This window comes from Antedon mediterranea, chromosome 7 (assembly GCF_964355755.1).
Source record: "Antedon mediterranea chromosome 7, ecAntMedi1.1, whole genome shotgun sequence".
In the NCBI taxonomy this organism is placed as follows: domain Eukaryota; kingdom Metazoa; phylum Echinodermata; class Crinoidea; order Comatulida; family Antedonidae; genus Antedon; species Antedon mediterranea.
Genome location: NC_092676.1, coordinates 8182785 through 8201580, shown reverse-complemented (window position 1 = coordinate 8201580; position 18796 = coordinate 8182785). Strand labels below are relative to the sequence as shown.

The 18796-nt window shown below is 35.1% G+C and overlaps 2 protein-coding genes across 2 annotated transcripts; one reads left to right on the top strand and one right to left on the bottom strand.

Moving 5' to 3' along the window:
- The first annotated feature begins 4272 nt into the window (after positions 1-4272).
- Positions 4273-11994, top strand: LOC140054049 (agrin-like). The gene is made up of 5 exons (XM_072098868.1): positions 4273-4508; positions 8552-8707; positions 9558-9633; positions 9847-9890; positions 10235-11994. The coding sequence occupies exons 1-5, from the start codon at positions 4421-4423 to the stop codon at positions 10573-10575; spliced, it is 705 nt and encodes a 234-aa protein (XP_071954969.1). The 5' UTR covers positions 4273-4420; the 3' UTR covers positions 10576-11994.
- A 315-nt stretch (positions 11995-12309) lies between these two features.
- LOC140055384 (L-rhamnose-binding lectin CSL3-like) lies at positions 12310-15691 on the bottom strand. Its single transcript, XM_072100723.1, has 4 exons — positions 15610-15691; positions 14278-14565; positions 13666-13947; positions 12310-13194 (listed from the first exon to the last, which is right to left on the bottom strand). The coding sequence occupies exons 1-4, from the start codon at positions 15689-15691 to the stop codon at positions 12893-12895; spliced, it is 954 nt and encodes a 317-aa protein (XP_071956824.1). The 3' UTR covers positions 12310-12892.
- Between the last annotated feature and the right edge of the window lie 3105 nt (positions 15692-18796).

Below are 18796 nucleotides of genomic sequence, written 5' to 3'. Positions count from 1 at the left end.
TTAAGAATTATGAATTATTAAAGGTGATCAAAAAATGGTTGAATAGACAGAACTTTAAAACAATTATCTTTCTCATAAGTAAAATAATGTACTGTGTAATTGTTAATAATGAAATAATAATAATGAATGTTGAGTTGAATAGTGACAATAGTAGGCCTATTCAATAAGGTGGAGCCGTGTAAATCAATATTCTGCTATTTAACGAATACATATTATAAATGGGGTACTTTTAAAAAGGCATGCCTTCCAATTTTGGGCGCGGAGTTGAAACGTTATACAGGTATATACGATAGGGTGCATATTTGAGTTGGTTTTCGAATGTACACAACCCACTTGAAACTTTAAATTAGAACTATTACATAGTATAGCACGTTTACCGTGCAATAGGACTACTATTGAGCGGAACTGATAGGAAGTTAACCAATCAAATACCAAATATCATGCGTTATCAAATTTATACAACCTATTATTGTAAGGACAGTAGAGGTTGAAAAAGATAGCACCATACTCTGAATACCCTTTCGTTATTTAAGGGTTAACACACTGAATTGAATGACTGTTCACTTTCCATCAAATACAAAGTACACTCGGATGTATTTATTCAATTCAATTTGTCCAGCTACTCTGCTTTGTGCTACTTTCTTTGAACTTTAGAGTCTAAAAACTATTGTTAAATATTTAATAATTGGTTTGTAATACTAAAGAACTTTTATGTTGCAGAATTTATAACATAAATGTAGTTGGTATTAGACTAAAATAAAGTTTACAAACCTCGACAGTAGGTACAAAATAATCCGACATTTTGTGGGCCAGTTCGTTCGGGTAAACCAAATTTAGCGATAACTAACCGACTTACCCGGGTAAACAGGGACTTTTAGAATGAATGAACGTGCACACGGCGGCCACGTCCACATGGGTCGTAGTCGACTGTTCTCGTCGACAGATATATGAACATTTACATTAAGTTGACGTTGACGTGCCAGTGAACGTATGACGTAATGACATCCACTAGTACTCATGTCAGAGGACGAACGTCAAAATGCCACTGAACAAGTGCTCCAATTTGCCAGTCGACGTACCAGTTGCCTAGCGCATGCGCCGATCATAAAAATGACGTAATACGGTAGCAGTCGACATACCGTAGTCGATGTAAAATCTAAAAGTCCCTAATAAGGTCTGAATGAGCTCATGGGTGTATATGCTGTAAATGAATTGAGTAAGATGAGATCAGAATCCAAACTGTTCATCATGGTTATTACGCATCTCACACATATCCCGTGCAGGTATACCACACCAAACTGTTCATCATGGTTATTACGCATTTCACACATATCCCGTGCAGGTATACCACAAACAGATTTCTCACCACATCAACATTCATATATCCTTCTTGGAAGGAAATTATCTAATATCACGATACTAGTTTTAGTTGAACCATAAAACCACCAATTATATAGGATAATGGTAATTGTTTGTTTGATTAAAAACAAACAATTACCATTGTGACAAGTGTCCGCTCCATCACATGTCCCTCAAGTGAAACAAAAACTAGACTTATATGCACGCCTATAGACAAACATCACATTTGTAGTATCTCCTCTTTACCCTCACGCTGTCAACGGATTACCACGCCAGTTTTTGGTTAAGTAAAATCGTGTTAACTCCTTCCTCATCTCCTTCTTTATTTTGTTTTCAGTTACGATTTTGAGACATGTGTATTTGGCCCTTTCACAGTATCCCAATGTTCCTTTTTGTATGTTTTCCTTTCACGTGTATGTTGCAACGATGACTTGTTATTCATATTAAATAACTTTATAACCAATACTGGTTTATTTCTATTTCTTTTTCTCTGTTTTTGTTTATCGGGCTCACATGTGTCAAAAGGCCCATATAGACAAACACCACATTTGTATTTTACAGATTTAACTTAAAAGTATGTATTAAGACATTTTTAATATGGCCCTGTTTCTGCTGCCAACTAAATACCGTATATTATACGGTATTTTTTGAATACCGTATATATACGGTATATTTTTGGCAGCAGAAACTGCGCTCATAAAAAATATACCGTATTTTGTATACCGTATTTTCCCCACAAAATTTGTGGATAAAATACGGTATTTACAAATTTATACCGTATTTTTTGTACCCGTTTCTGCTGCCAATAAAAAATACCGTATTTTTTTTTTTACATGACAAAAGGTCAACATTCGTGTTTTTATTTCTGTCGCTGTCAGCTGCTTTACACACGTGTATAGATATATTCGGCGAAAATGTGGAGCGAAGACGTCACAATTTTACTAAATAAATGTGTGTGGGGAAGCTAAAATTTCTGGCCAACTAAAAGGTAATAAAAGGGACAACCACATTTATAAAGACATTTCTAAAAAAATAAAGCAGGAGTAATGGAATAGACTGGTCTCCAAAGCAAGTAAACTCAAAGCTGAAGAGCCTGCGAAAGCAGTACAACATTGCAAAATACAATAACTCGGGGAGGGAACGAATTAATTGTCCCCATTACGATGCTTTCTGTGCTCTCACAACATCTCTATCACTAGGGCTAGGCTGTTGAAAGTGAAACGTAAAACTTCCTTTATTGCGACTTTTAATTATCGATCAAATAAATGAATGGCAATTGGGGTAAAAAAGATGAAATTTAACACGACCACCCAAGAAGTATTGTTAGCAGAAACGGGGTACTAAAAAATACGGTATAAAAAATACCGTATTTTATACCGTATTTTTATACCGTATTTTGAGCAGTTGCAGCAGAAACAGGCCCTAAGATTCACTTTTAAACATAACAATTTAAGCCTGTCTTTAGACTACTGTAGGCCTATATTATTTCCACTTTATGGGAACTTTCTCAAGTTTTGTGTCAGCATCAGGTTTGATAATCATTCTTGATGATTTCATTATGTGACTTTTCAAACGTTCGTGCCGACTTTAGTCCACTCTGGACTTCTGATGACCTTATTGTATATGGCGGAAGGATATAGTCAGATCGGGATCCAACAGACCAGCCGATTGACTTCACCCTTTTCCTATGTCTTCATTGTTTTATTTGCTGCAACCGGAGCCAACGAACAATATTATAGTTATTAACCAACAATCAGAAGACACTTATTCGAAATCCATCTGCAGTCATATCACTTTTTTTAATTGTAAGACTGTCAAAAACATGACATAGTAGTCCAACAGTTGAGGTTCACACTTAATGTGATTTACCACAACATGAACTTCATTAACTTAGGCTATTTCTTTCTTCTTTTTTTTTAATGCGGCTGACATCTTGGTAATTGTAGTACCGCCCGGCGTGCGCAAATGATTGAATATCACGTTCAGAAAGTTTGATGTTTGAATTTCCAGTAGACCTACCATGTATTCTGTTACACATGGAACCCTCCATTGCATTTTCTTGCGAACAAAATTCGTATTAATCGAATAAAGAGTAAATATGACAACTGGAACATATCTACGATGTCATTTAATGTATTTTTGCGCGACTAGAAAGAGTTTGCTATGCGCATGCGTATTCTTATTCCCATGTACTTTTTAAGATGCGAAAAAAATGCACAGCCAATCAGATCTCTTGAAATCACGCGGAAAACTGAATTATGCGATTATAAATATAGAATTATGTTTGAAAATACTGTATACATTTGGAAAGCAGACAAATGATCTGTCAAAAGATACGTCACACATTGAAAGAAATTACCGGAACATTACCTTGAACTTTGACATAGCAAAAAGTTGGTAAGTGAAATGAAGAATGTACGCCCTACATAGATATCTCACAGATTTCAACGTACATCCATGCATAGATCAATCACAAAAAGGCAAAGATTAATTATTTTAATAATTTCTTGATCCATCGTATTCGCGTAATATAGGCCCTACCTAATTCATTCCATCTTGCCTACAACTCCCCTCACCTAAATTTAACAGTAATGGGATTCAGTGTAACTTCTATAACCTCTCAACCCTTCCTAAATTATCAACGCCACATTATCAATATAAATATCAATATGAATAGGATAATCCGATCTTATTAATACAATGCATCATGTTTTAAGAAATAGATAGTCTCGATGCTAAAGATAATAATAAACATATTAAATTAATTGTTTTAATTATGGTAATTTTTTGTTTTACGTACATGCCTTTAGTCCAGATTATGATTTTTGTGATGACAACAGGTGTTTTTCGAGCACAAGTTGCTATATTCACGGAACGTCCCGCCCACTTTATATAAGCAATTGGTCTAGCACCAAAATGCTTCCAGTTGTCGGTTGATGCCCTCTCGGACCTCCAGTAAGGCACTTCCCTGCGTGTACTATCTAAGTACACTCGCTCGCGGTTTGCCCTTTCTATTCGACAGGATAATTCTATAACTGGTTCTGTGATTTTATACTTAATAATGCAGTGTTTTGTTTTATTAGGAGTCTTGTGCCTGTTTGCTCTGAGCGCAGCCGAGCCATGGCCTTATACTTATGGTGCAGTACAGGGTATGTAAATGTTAAACATTTTTTTCTGATTCTTAGTTTTTTCAATCTCGTACCGGAAAAAAGTTTATCATGAAAACTACATATCCGGAACGATATTTATTAACATGTATATACAGGATTTCATAATTCAGAAATAAGTTACAAATGCTTTTTAATGTGGTCCTGTTTAAAACTATATCGGACGACATAATTATTGTTTACTATGATTTCAATGTACAATATTACATATCTGATTTTTTTTAATCGTTTATAGAGGTGTATTGTCTCGCATTCCCATTTTTAAATTCATTCCTTTATATTGTCTTATTTTTAACAATAATTAAATATTTCCGGTTCCATTATTGCACGTACATTCAACAAGTCAACATAATTTTCCAGAAGTCGTTTAGTTATACTATACAGTACGTAGTCGCTAAATTCACAAATACTGTATGCATAATTGGTATCAGTAGTAGGAGGTAATGTTTGTATTGGCTTTAATGTAATAAAATCAGTAGGAAAACAAAGACGTGTGGTTTGCTAGATGAATCAACGGCCACTTGTAACCACATAATCAAACTTTTAATGACATCATCAAATTTGTAATCACATCATCGAACTTGTAATCTCATAAATCATTACTCCTAATTTATTTGATGTTAAAAACACAAAAGTTACCTCTTAACTAAACCTTTTTCACAACTGCCTTGTCACTAGCCTTGTGGCGGCTAGCAAGGACAATACTCATAGAAAAATGATTAAACAAACTGCAATGTTTCCTATAGGTATAGGAAACTATTGTGGTAGATTTGCGATCAATGGGACTTTATGTATGATTGATAAACTACTGAGAAACAAACGAGAAAATCAAACTAGTTTGACAAAGTTTTACAAGAAAGTGCGAAGTGCCCAAATATGGTAGTGATATGACATCATCATGTCCATATATGGGCACATCACTTTTTGGGAAGCAACAAATGAGGAAACGTCTACATCCAAACGTCACTTGTTTTAAGGTTGTGGCTAAAAAAACTACATAAGAGTTCGTTCATAACAATATTATTCGTAATTGGCTGAGAGTTTTTAAAAACACCTATACATTTTATAGATGTTTTTTTATTTCTCGTCTAACTACCATATCTACAAATTATTATTTAAATGGCATGCAGTAAAGAAATGATGTTTCACTACTCGGCAAAAGTAAATTGCTTATGGAAAGCGGTTTCTGTGGGTTTCTTGAATTATGCAAAATCAATTTGATCGTTCGATAAACATCTATCTATCTTTTCAATTACGACAATTTCAAAAGTAGGCCTACACTAAGCCACTTCCCTTACAGAACCCATGTTATTCCTACTTTATCAACACAAAAATGTGGTTTATTCATTTATATTTTAATGTAATTTCACATACACAGGCCTACTTTTATTGGTACAGTATAGTTCTTTGTGTTATGGCATTTGAGTTCTTCACGACGAACTGTGAATATATCTTGTCTTATAATGGGTTAATAGCACATATCAACTTAATGACATGATAACATGTCGGGTGACAGGTGTTCGTGTTACTCCTTTAAGGTGTTCCCAGGCTTCCATTTGTCCGGATTCTTGACAGTGAAAATGTTCTTATTTCTCGTACAGTTTGAGTATTTTCCGCCATTTCCAATCGTTGATTAAGCCTACCGCGACTACTACAGTACTAGCCTAACTATCATTATTATCATCGTCATTATTGTCGTCATAATCTTGTCTTAAATAACAACAATATTACTACGTCACAATTGATATCAGGAAGAACATCTTAGCAACATTACACCTTAAATACTTTGATTACCTGTTTAAGAATCTTTACTTTAGCCTATTGGAATGTAACTTAATATATACGTTCTACAAGCTAAACGTCTTGTGGAGTGTTGAACAACGGTATAATTGTGGATATGAAATTACGTAATTTCGTGGAAATTTCTTCAAATTTATTCCCAGTGAGTTTGACTACCTTGTCCTACATCCTCGTTACAACGAGAGATAGTTATAATAATTCAATTTGAAATTAGTGTTGACAGTATTATAAAATACCTTTTAATGTGGAAGATACTTCCAGCTAGGCTCCTGTTTGCAGTGAATTACATTACTGCTGAGTGACTGCCGTGCTAGCTGAATAAAACAATGGTACCCAGTATTCCAAGTCCATGTACAACTTGATGTATGCCTACACTAGACGTAGTTTATTCTTTAAAGATGCACTCTTTTCATAAAATTCAAAAGGTTAATTTTTTTTTTCAATAGTCTTTTAGCTTTAACATTTTCATTTTTTGTTGTCAATCTTGTATTCGTAAAATTGTATGGCATTTAAAAATCAGATTCAATCTTTTGGCAAAGTACCCTTTAGGTTTTTTATACCTCAAAATAAAACCAAACCCAAAAGTTCGTTCTTTACAGACATTTTAAAATTCTTCAATTTTGTATAAGTAGGGGGAGAATAGTTATTAGTTTGCTCTTCTCAGGTTATATAGAATAACCAAATATATATAGGCCTACAACAATGATTCGTTGTAATAAAAGTTGAGAACGTCGATTGCACATATGTAAGCTTGTATATGCGAGACATTGGCTTACATTTGAATATTAACAAACTTATGTGAGATTGTGAAATTTTGATGTAGGACTGGACTTCTTTTCATAAAAATCTCTTAGATATTTACCGCATAATAATTACAATTTTTGTTATCCCAATTATGACGTGACAATGTCTGTACCAAACAGTAATCCTATCTTATGATATATAATACAATATCCAGGGTGGCCTTATGTCTTAGTTTAAGTTTTCCTTGAGGATTGCCTGTAAAACTATGGGAAGCTAAATACGGGTCCTTGAGTTGGCTAGAAGATCAACTGTGGCTTAAAGCCCGGCCAAGGCTCTTCCAGTTATATAGTTATTAAACAGATGTTCCCTGGTGTCCAAACTCTTATTATTGCCTATAAATGAAAACAAATATCGGTATCTCAAATACACATATAATTATTTAATATCTCCGTCCAACCAATTTCAACTGACCCTAACCTCCAATGGTTACTATTTATATGATAGCGCATGCGCCATTTCTTAGTTATCGTCTGCGCGCCCCTGATTTTCGATGCCACGTCTTCGATAGGCTGCAAAGCTCAATGGGTCTTTGATCTCATATAGTCATATTAAACTTTACTTGTTTCCGGGATCAGATTCAAATCCCTAAATTCGCTGTAATTGCCTCCGTTGTTCTGCTGTTTAAATCTCGGCACAGTAGTTTAATTCCTTCTTGTTTTGTATTGTATTGTCTGATTCATTTCATTCAGCAGCTGTTTGTTACTTTTTTTAAAGTAAAATGGTTCTGTGACCGAGTTTTACTCAATTAATACAGCTAAATTAATATAAAGACTGCCCAAATAAGAATCTGGGTGCTATTTACAACCCGCAATATGTCCTTATTATATAATTTAATTTACTCTAATATTTCATTGCGCTTGGTGAGAAATTTCTATTAATTTAACATTATTATTTTTTTTATGCCTATTAGAGTTTAAAATATACTGTAAGTGTATTATAATTATGTTTGTGTAAAAAAAAGTTATATCTTCATAGAATATAAGCAAAGAAAAAACATATTAATGAAAACGTTACATATAAAATTATTATATTGTAAAAGATATTTACAAAACTATGCATTTTTATACAAGAAATAAAAGTGGGCGAACTCCCCACAAAAAAGAAAAAAATTCATTGCGCTCATTCAAGTTCCGCTGTCTAGTTTTGTAATTTAAAGCCAGATGAAATTCACATTTAGACCTACAGTACCTAGGTTTTTTATTTGCATAAAAACAAAATGTTGGCCAATCATAAATTTACTTTTATCATTTTCCAAAATGGCCATATACCACTTTTACCTAAATGGCCATACCACTTTTACCTAAAATGCACCTAAACTGCCCCTTTTTTCAGAAATGTACCAAAACGGTATAATAACGTTTCATTAAACTAACGTTAAATTATATATGAGAATTAATGACGTTTATTTATGTTGTTTGTAGATTGTGCAAGTGCATCTGTTTGTGAGTCCGATGGATCGCCCGTTTGCGGCACAAATCAGGTGACATACGATAATTACTGTGAATTACTAAAAGCCGTATGTGAAGAACCCCGAGTCAATCAGTATGTCACTGTACGATATGAAGGAACCTGTGGATGTAAGTAGGTTTAGGCCCCATTCTTTTCTACTTTGTGTTTGTGCGCCAGACAGTGTCAAATTTACGGTTGTTAGTCGCGTGCAAACGCGACTCTATAGCTCACTATGTCGGTCGGTTGGTCGGTCGTTTGGTCGGTTGCTCGGTAAACACTAACTCAAGTTTGCGCACGCGACTGCAGCCAAGTATATGGCCTTGTTAATCTATAAACCAATGGCGTGAAGTGTACACCAATGTATTATGTAGTTAGCGTAATGCCAACTTTTTCCCCACTTGTATGCAACGCAGGGCGTAAGCGCAACTCTGAGTAATTTAACCAATCCCGTTGCGATGGATAATGCTTTATCGTGCCGTCAAATTACTTACGTCTTGCGCTACATCCTAGTGGATTGTTATCAATCACCAACTGATGTGTATCATCCAAACTGTTGCTTTTGGTCAACTCCCTTGCACGCTATTGGTCAGTTTCGTCCAAGCTGGTAGGCACTGCACTGCTGGCTGCCGTGGGTCCGTGGAAGGCCTAATCCGAATTTCCTTTTTTTAAGGACGATAAATACCCTTATCTTTGCTTTATTTTCTGATGTTGCATAATGTTTTTCCTCAATTCACCAACCGCTCCAAGATCAATCAAAACCACTGCTTAGTGCGTTTCTAGAAAATGTCCAATATTTTTATGAACGGACGACTGGTGTGCATTGACTGATACTGGTATCTAGTTCTGAAAGCGTTATAACATTTTTACAGCTATATAAATTTATTATTGCTAAGAAAAAATACGAACTGTTGATGTTATGGGCAATAATACACTAATAATTCTGATAATATTTTTCAAACAATATCTTTTGTTTTATAGATCCCCGATCTTGTCTATGGGAAGGACAGGAATATGGCTATGGTCGGGCAGTTGAAGGCAACTGTGGAAACATGTGGTAAGTTAACACATTGATAATATTCTTTTACGGTTATTGATGATAGAGATGACGCGGTGTTATGGGGGAAAATTCGGATGCGGATTGTAATTCATCGAAAAATTCATGAAATCAGACAATAAAAATGAAATAGTCATGATGACAGTGTTGATGATTCAACTAATGACAATTGTTACAATCTTAACGAAAGAAACCTGTCAATTTAATTTTCAGTATCTGCCAAGGAGGACGAAATCGTTGGTATTGTAACCCATGTCGTAAGTAGATACGTTTTGATACAGTAGGCCTACTAACTTTTAATTCGTCTATCCAATTGTATTATTATACAATCGACCTGTTTGACAATATGGTATAGAGAGGAAGCATGAGAATTAAATAAACAATTTCAGTAATAATATTTGTGAAAATATTACGGTAGAGACCCCCCCCCCCCCCAGGGGTGTCCCAGAGGAATGGTTCTACTCTATACTGTTATTTGGTATCATAAATGCCGCCCTCATTTTTCAATATAGGCTGCTCTTAAATAATAGTAGAATAGTATATGAATAGTAGTTTAATGTATAAATAAGTTTAAATATTTCAAATAATGTTGTCTTTACAGCCGACCCACGTGATTCCAACTGTGCTGCCCCAAGAAGTTGTCCCGACTACGGTGTATATTGCAACTTTTTGAGACCAATAGACCCTAATGGTTGCCAAGCACCAAACTGCGAGTGTATGGCCTATGAAATTTACCTATACCTCTACCACTTACAAATCTGGTTCGACCAGTTTAAGCCCAGAGAGGATGAAAGTGGCGCTAGTGGGGAAGGCTCCGGATCTGGAGCTGACTTGGAAACTCTTTTCGCCGAAGCCAAGTTTAGTCCATCTTTCTTGCCAAAAAGTATCAACAAACGTGATCTAGAAGCCGATCTTCGAAGGATGATGAAAGATCTCTTTTAAATTCTTCCTAAATTACAAATTATTTTTTTCAGTTACAACTTTTTTTCATTCCATTTTGGGTAATACGGGATATTCATTTGAGAAGCCGCATACTGTTATTTGGGAAGATCGACATGACGCAATCAATTTTTAAAAATAGATATTTACAAATGTCTGCTGTACATTGTTAAATAATTGTCAAATTTAAATGTAAATGAAATATGATATTCCGAGACATCATTCACAAACGACGGCCGTCGTACGTAGGTACGTAAGCCTACGTGTTGTTGACACCCTTACCTCAGTTCTAGATGAACTGTCAATTTTGTACATATGTTTTTCTATTAATACCGCACTTTTAAAAAAAACATGATTATCCGGCTATTAGAACTATATTTTATTAGAATAATTAAGAACAATCTATGTAATTCAATATGAAATATTCTGTTATGAATAGTTTGATCAGGAATCGAATCGTTTCAAATGACGCTATGAGAACAGAAAGATGGTGAGTTAGATCTGAAAGGATTAGGTTTCTTTAGAAAAGTTATAATAAATGTTAAATGTATCCATTCCAATATCCCTGTAGGTTATAACGTAAGTTTATTTAGTAGAAGACTGTGGCTGATTCTCGTAACTTTGAGTGTCTCTGCGCTCTATGTTTAACACATGGCTCTCTCACTGAGAAAGATCATTCACTATAGCTTGGTACCCACTTGGATGTAACGCAACGACGTAGGCGCAATGCAAGTGAGTTGCCTAATCACAAGCGATAGTTCGGATGGGCCATTGCGTCGTGATTCGCCGTGTGCTCACTTGCGTTGTGCGTCCTAGTGGTAACCAAACTTAAAGAGCGTCGCTTGGGGCAAGCTTTCGTTTCGGGCAGTGGCGTAACTGCTATGAGCGTTCACTGGCTAAACCCATGGATCTTATAGGGGTCCCTCAGCAGTGTCCAGATGCATTAAAATGTGTCGAAAAAAAGGCTAAAAACACCCGAGGCCTCCAGCGTTGGAGGGCCACTTGAGGTTCCTAAGCCAGGGGCCTCAGGCCTCTGCGTTACGCCACTGGTTTTGGGACGGTAGACGACGGAGACGGGTAACATCATGACGAGGGGTGGAACGTGCATTATCGTCTCCAGCGTCTACCTCGAAACGAAACCTCGCCACTTACGTTACGTCACGTCACGTCACACAGACGATTAAGAGTCATGCTTTACTGTAGATAGTATTTCTTTTTTTTTAAATGCCAATATAATAATTTTCTACAAACGGATATACATTTCATATTTTTCTATATTCAACATTAATCCTCATAGTTTTTGTCTTCAGTTATATCTTTATTTTATTTTTTAAAAGCATCGACTTGCGTGCGCTAAGTTCTTACTTGAACGAGTTCAATTCAATTTTGATGTTTATAATAAATAAAATAACACGTTCCCAACTTGTATATATAATGTATGAATTATTTCTACGATTTACATATTGAATTTTGTGAAGGTTGTTAGGTAAAGCGAATGCATCACAATTCCTGATAATGGGTTCATTGCAGGTGCGTTATTTTTTTTTTCAAAATCAGTATTGTTATGAATTTTCATGACATTGTTTAAAACTTAAGAGTAGTCATGACGCGTGTAGTGATATGTTATGACAGAAATGAGGCGAATCGTGGCATTTAAAACACAGATTTGTGGAGATGACAATTGTAGAAAACCCGCGTGCCTCAGTGATATGTTACTAATGATGCGATCACACCAACTAAAGTAGGTTTCCGGAAAGAAAATAATTTGACCAATCACAATAAAATGGATCATCAAAAATTACTGCCATCGCTTGTGATTGATCAAGTTTACTTGTGATGAGCACACGTCGTACTAGCCAGGGGAGTTTTGACTTAGTATTAGTAAAAAGATACATATTTTGGCACATATGGCGTTTTATACGTATACCATGTAAACTCCTGTATTTTAGACAAACATCGAAAAGCTTCGAAATAAGTACACACTTCGGGCAAGTCTAACGTCGTGCTTGTTTTGCGTCCTTAGTTGAAAGTGGAAAGATATACAGTACAACAAAACTCTAAAAACCTTTGTTTTGTTTTGATCATTTTGTATTTATTCAAATTATTTAGAAATCAGTAATTTTTGCTTTGGCGTTACTTTATGGTGCCAACCTCTTTTAGTATCCCTCCCTAAATGATGATTCCTTGCCAGTTTTTGAAGGCTTTTGGTGGTTTAATTTATCACATCAGCTGAAGACGAATACTTAGGCTTACTCGTTTTAGAGAACCTTAGAAATGGAGGGTGAGGTAGGCAACAGATCATTTGTTATATACAACTTATTCAGTGCTTTCTACATTCAAACTCTACTTCCAAGTGCTTAGAAGGGCCTCGTTGGCAAGGAATGTTGAAAATACTATCATGGGCCTTTATCCAACAACTGTGTTTTCCATTGCAATTACTCTTAGCTACGCTAAGTGCGTTAGTGGCGCTACACTCATTTCTGAGAGTTAAGCCGAAGCGAGTTTGTTGTACTGGGTTTCTGCATCCTTGCTGGTTGTTGCGTCCATAGAATGCTGACAGGATGTTGATAGTGGTGCCAGATGGGCAACGGATGTCCACTTGCTTGTTTTCACAAGCAAACACTAAGTAAACAAAGAATACAAAAATACTCATGGTATAAGGTGCTTTCACACTTGAAAGCTCACGCCTGGAAGTTTATTGGACTAGGCTAGATAAGCGTTAAATTGGAATAAAGTGCATCGTAAAACGGTTTAAAACTCCGTCTACACTATTATACTAGTTTGACAAAAAACGTGTGATGTGCCCAAATATGGTAGTGATGTGCTCATTATTATAAACATCGTTTATTTGCGCTATATAAATCTATCTATTATTAAATATGGTAGTAAAATCATCTTGTCCATATATTGGCACATCATCATTTTTTTTTGTCAAATAAAGTTTGATAGCCATGGTGGAAGTAAGCCTTTTCCTTCGTTATTTAACTTAACACAGCTGAGGGGACATTATTTGTTTTGAGATGACTACCTAATTCGTAAATTCATGTATGAATACTATATTTATTCGAGTAAACGCCCCGTAATTGAACTTACCGATTGTTCCTCTGACGCATCTGTATTCAACTTGCAGAGCAGACGATCCACGGCAGTTCCTGTCGAAGATGTTGTTCTTTGCTTTCACCCAACAGTTTCGCTTTCCTTGACACTGGTTCCTTACTACATCAAATGATCGTCTGGCTGAGCAAATTGGTTTCCATGGATCGAAGCTGTTGGTACACAGACTACCAAAGTTGGCGCCATAAATAGCATAGAGAACGTTTATCGTTTTACCAGCACCACAACGGATATCTATTTGCTTTCCTTCACAAGCCCCGACTACAAAATAAATAAAAACATAAATTATAGTATGTACTTTAAAATATTATGTACGACAAGCGTAACGCAACAAAGTTAATTGAGAAGAAGCGACGCAACCAACACAGATATCCCGCTGGAAATGCTCGGTAGGCCTACGTTTGTGTGGCTAACAGTTCGGATCTTGCATGTAATATGCCTGTTCCAATAATGCAAAGTGTTATAGTATAGCTCAAATGTCTACCAGGAGCTTTAATTTAGCTAAACAACTATAACTTGTGGCACGTATCCAGTTAAAATAGGGAGGTCTGTAAAGTGCCTGAAAATTTTGAAATGAAAGGAAACACTTACCGATTTCATAATCTACGCATGCGTAGTGAATAGTGAGCGATTTAAAGACTCCAACACATGGATCTCCAAAAACAGAATTTTTAGCTTTTACCCAGCAGTCCTTCTTGCCTTGGCACTCTTTGCGCACAACTTGTAGAGACTTTGCAGACTCGCATCCCCGAGTAGGTTTGCCATAGACGTGTGGGCTTCCACAATCTCCACCTATTGGTGATCCGTAGCGAGCATACAAAATATTAATTTCTTTATTTCCACAGCGAATATCAATCTGTTGATGTTCACACTTTGTTACTGAAAAGAGAGTTTTAAAATAAGTGTAATGATTATATTAATTGTTTGGCATGTCATGTACTAAGTAACAGGTGCGTATGTTTTATGTGCACATTTACAAGTGTTTGGAAGGATCAGTTACTGCACTAGTGGCTAATCTGGATCTGTAATCAGAAATTACTGTAGGCCTATGCATGCGCGCGCACTCAATCATTCATTTGTTCAGTATTTTATTCAATAAAAAGATTAGTATTCGTTCGTACGTGCATTTTTTTGCGTAGGGGATTATTCACCATTTTCCATATAAACGACGACGCTTGTAAGTTATATGTGTTTTCACGTATGATACAGTATTGCAAAAGGCATAAATAAAAAGAATGGACATAATGTACGTGACGGTTTGTTTGTTTGTTGTTTGATTGTTTGTTGTTTATTTGCCTCGTAAAAATACAAATAATAGATAAGGCTTCCGCAGAGGGAAACTGTACTTTGTAAATGTGAATAACACATGCAGAGAACTAGACAGTTGTGTGAAGTTGTTTCAGCTGAACTCCAAAACGGTGAGTATAATTTATTTGAAAATTATGTTTTAGGCCTATAAACCAAGTTAGGAAGTGTTTACCAATTCTAACTTTAACCTCCCATTGCATGCAATAGGCTAACAATAGCACTCCCGTCAACTGACATGCATGCCCAGCATTGTTATTTTTCAGAGCATATGTTTAGTTATAGTTAATTGTTTGGTTTTACAAAATTGAATCATATTGAATTATAACGATTCACTATTACGAGATAACAAATTTTCACCCAAGTAACTTCGGCAGCCTATTTACTACCATTTGAACACTGAGGTTGTTCTGATATCAAACCTCGAAAAAGAAGCACATCTCGAATAAAAAAACCTTTGCCCATCCAGGAGACCCAAACAATTAAGAAGCACATGGGCTTCTTTTCGAGGTTTTACGGTATATGCAAGTTCAATTGATCCTCAATTCTAAACCATAGTATGTTTATGGTTACAATTATTTTAGCTATTCTAATAATACAATTAATATATAGCAGTACCTTTTACCACTGAACGAGGAGTGCCTGTGGCGTGTGCAGCAACGATGAAGCAACAGAGGAGGATAATAGATTTCAAAGCCATATTCTAAAATCAATAATAGATGAAAATAAATAATATAAATGACAGCATCCATGTATTTACGACATAATGTGAGCATCATTCCATTAATGCTCGTAAAACTATAAATCATAAAAGTCAAAATATACAGTAAAGAAAGAAAATAAAAATATATTTACCAATGTTGGTATATTTACCAAGAACGTGGATGAATCGTTGAACTTAAGTAACGATCGTCTGATAACTGGTGCTCCTTTTATATCAAAACGAAGGCAATCAACCTATTTTTTCTATAATTTTATTTTCATCGAGTAGTTAGAAGTTATTGTTTTATTTATGAAACATATGCTTTAAGTGCCCATTAGATTTCAACTTGACCAATATTGTGTTTTGTATAGCACGCCTCCTGTATCTCTTCCATTATAGGATATGGTCAAGAGCAAGTGTGCGTATTGTTGTTATAATTTTCACGAGAAAGTACTTTATTATCATTTATCGTTTCTATAATAATCCAAGATTATTAATACAAAGAAATGACGATTTACACTGTAAGTGTCAATGTTGCAAAACTGCAAGTCACATTGTGGTATCATTTTCTAAAAAGCTTTGATTTTTAATTACAATTGGTCATATTTTTTGCCCAATTCTGACGTAATTTGTACTTTATACTAAGTACATTGATAATACGTGCGAACAAATTAGCAAGTAATTCTCTAGATTACAAGTCTGGCGTCCATACCTCTAGGCCACTAAGCTTGCTCTGATAGTTGGGGTTAGAGTAGGGCAAAACATCTGACCAATTACTCAACACCCTGACGCAAATCTACTCCACAGTAGTTACAAATAATTACAATTTTAATCATACAAACAAATTTAAAATGTGGCAACGTGAGGTTGATATAAATGCTTTCTCACAGTTCTAGTTAGTCTGGGTTTTGACTTAATAGTAGTAAAAGGATAATTATTTTGTCATATATTGCGTTTCATACGTATACTACTTGAGCTTGTGAAGTATTTCAGACAAAAATCTAAATAAAAAAATAAAAAATAAAACAATGTACTACCATTTAGGGCCTCAATGAACTATATACTACAGCACTTTTTTTCACTGTGACGTCACTGACAATTTTCCGAATAATTTCAAGTTAATAATAACATCTAGAGTGATTAGCTGACTTGTTTTGGTTTGTGCATTTTATTGTCAATCATTCCGATTAAATATTTACTGAAGTGACGACGTATTGTTGCATTCAACATTTATTGCACGTTTTTATCTTTTAAGAGTATGAATTAGCCTCAGAGATTATTATCAATACTACACTAGTTACAGTCAAGTAATTTCATACGCAACAGTGTTCACTTTTACATTATGGATATTTGTCAGCCTACATGTTCAGAATCATTTTGCTCTCATCTTTATTTACTCATCTTTTCCAATGGAAATATTTTTATCCGTGACACCATTAAAAGATATATGATTAAAGCTCCGTTCACACTGAGCCGGAATTGCTGTGACCGGATGGAACATCATGAAAATGTGTGACGTGTTTAATAATAGAATCGTTCACACTAACGCATTCCAGATTTCATACAAAGGTGTAATAATGTTTGATCGTAAGACGTAACGTACTGTAGTTTTAACGCAAGCGCGTTCACACGCTAGATAAAGTCGGTTTTCCACTTACTTATTCTCACTAACCGATTTACTAATGCGCATGCGTATTATCATTTAGTTTTTGTAACGTACGGATAAAAATGTTCCCTTAATAGTCCATTGAATAGGTGTGTTTCTCTAAATCTACTCTGTCTACACTATCAAACTAATTTGACAAAACAAACTGTGATGAGCCCAAATATGGTTAGTGATATGACGTCATCGTGTCCATATATGGGCCTATCACATTTTCTTTGTCACAGAAAGATTGTGTAGATAGAGCTTTGGAAAAACTTTTTTAAATATTCTAAACAATTTCCATAATAATATCATGCGTTTTATTCGATGTATCTTTTTATTTTATTTATATGACGTTATATCTCAATTGACATCATGGTTCATCAACCTGTTTGGTAACAACATGAAACACTGATTTATTCGATTATACAACATTTCTAATTGTGTTAGCACCTTAGCATACTTCATTTTTCATAATAACAAATCAAATACGACAATACAAATAAAGAAATGATCAATGCCGTACGGTAAATGTATATTGATCGCTGTTTATAATTACATTTTGTATTGTGTTGAGATACAAAAGGTAAATAATTGACTTCGGTTAAGTTGATAAGTATGTGTTCTCGGTCTTAGAATGCCTCTATTAGAAAGGTAATCGACCCGCGGTATTTAGTAATAGCATTAGCCTTTAGTGTTGTTTACAACCCAATCATCCTAATTTTTGAAGTATTACAATAGGTATAAATCAGCAGTACGTCATCCATAATTCAGTAAGAATGTTTTTGTGACTCAACCAAAATTCCTTCTAGAAATAGAACCTTTTTTTATCTATATATATAAATTATGGTTAATTCTGACATAGGCGAGCACAAGGGAAAAATTTCGGGACAAATCTCTACCTTGGATACCTACCTGATCTATCTCAGAGGATACCGTGAAATGTAAATTTGATAACATTAGTTTTCACCTATTACGATAATTTCTATATTTCTATCGAGCGACTATGAGTTCACTCTCTAGTATTTTAAATTTTGCTATAAGTTAAAATGTATTAACATGTGTGTGGGTCATTGCTACATTATTAGGGTTAAGCTACATACTTCCGCCTCCTAAACCAACCCACCCCGACACCTAATACTACTGTCATTAGGGGAGTGATTGGCATAACACCACCGCCCCCAATATTGAAATTACATCTTAAACCCCGCACCAAACGCTACCAAATCATCGTGTGATTTAAAAAAAAGGAAAGGTCAAAACATTCACTTCCGGTTGATTGAATGTATGACGTGCTTACTATTAACTTAATCTTGATTAAGAATAAGAATAATTTCTATAATCAATTTGCTTGTAAAATTCAATGACCTTATCTTTTTCTAGAATATAATTTACAAGTAAGGATGTATTATTTATATCCCTGTGGTTACTCTGGACGTGTTTCCAACGTGTTGCCA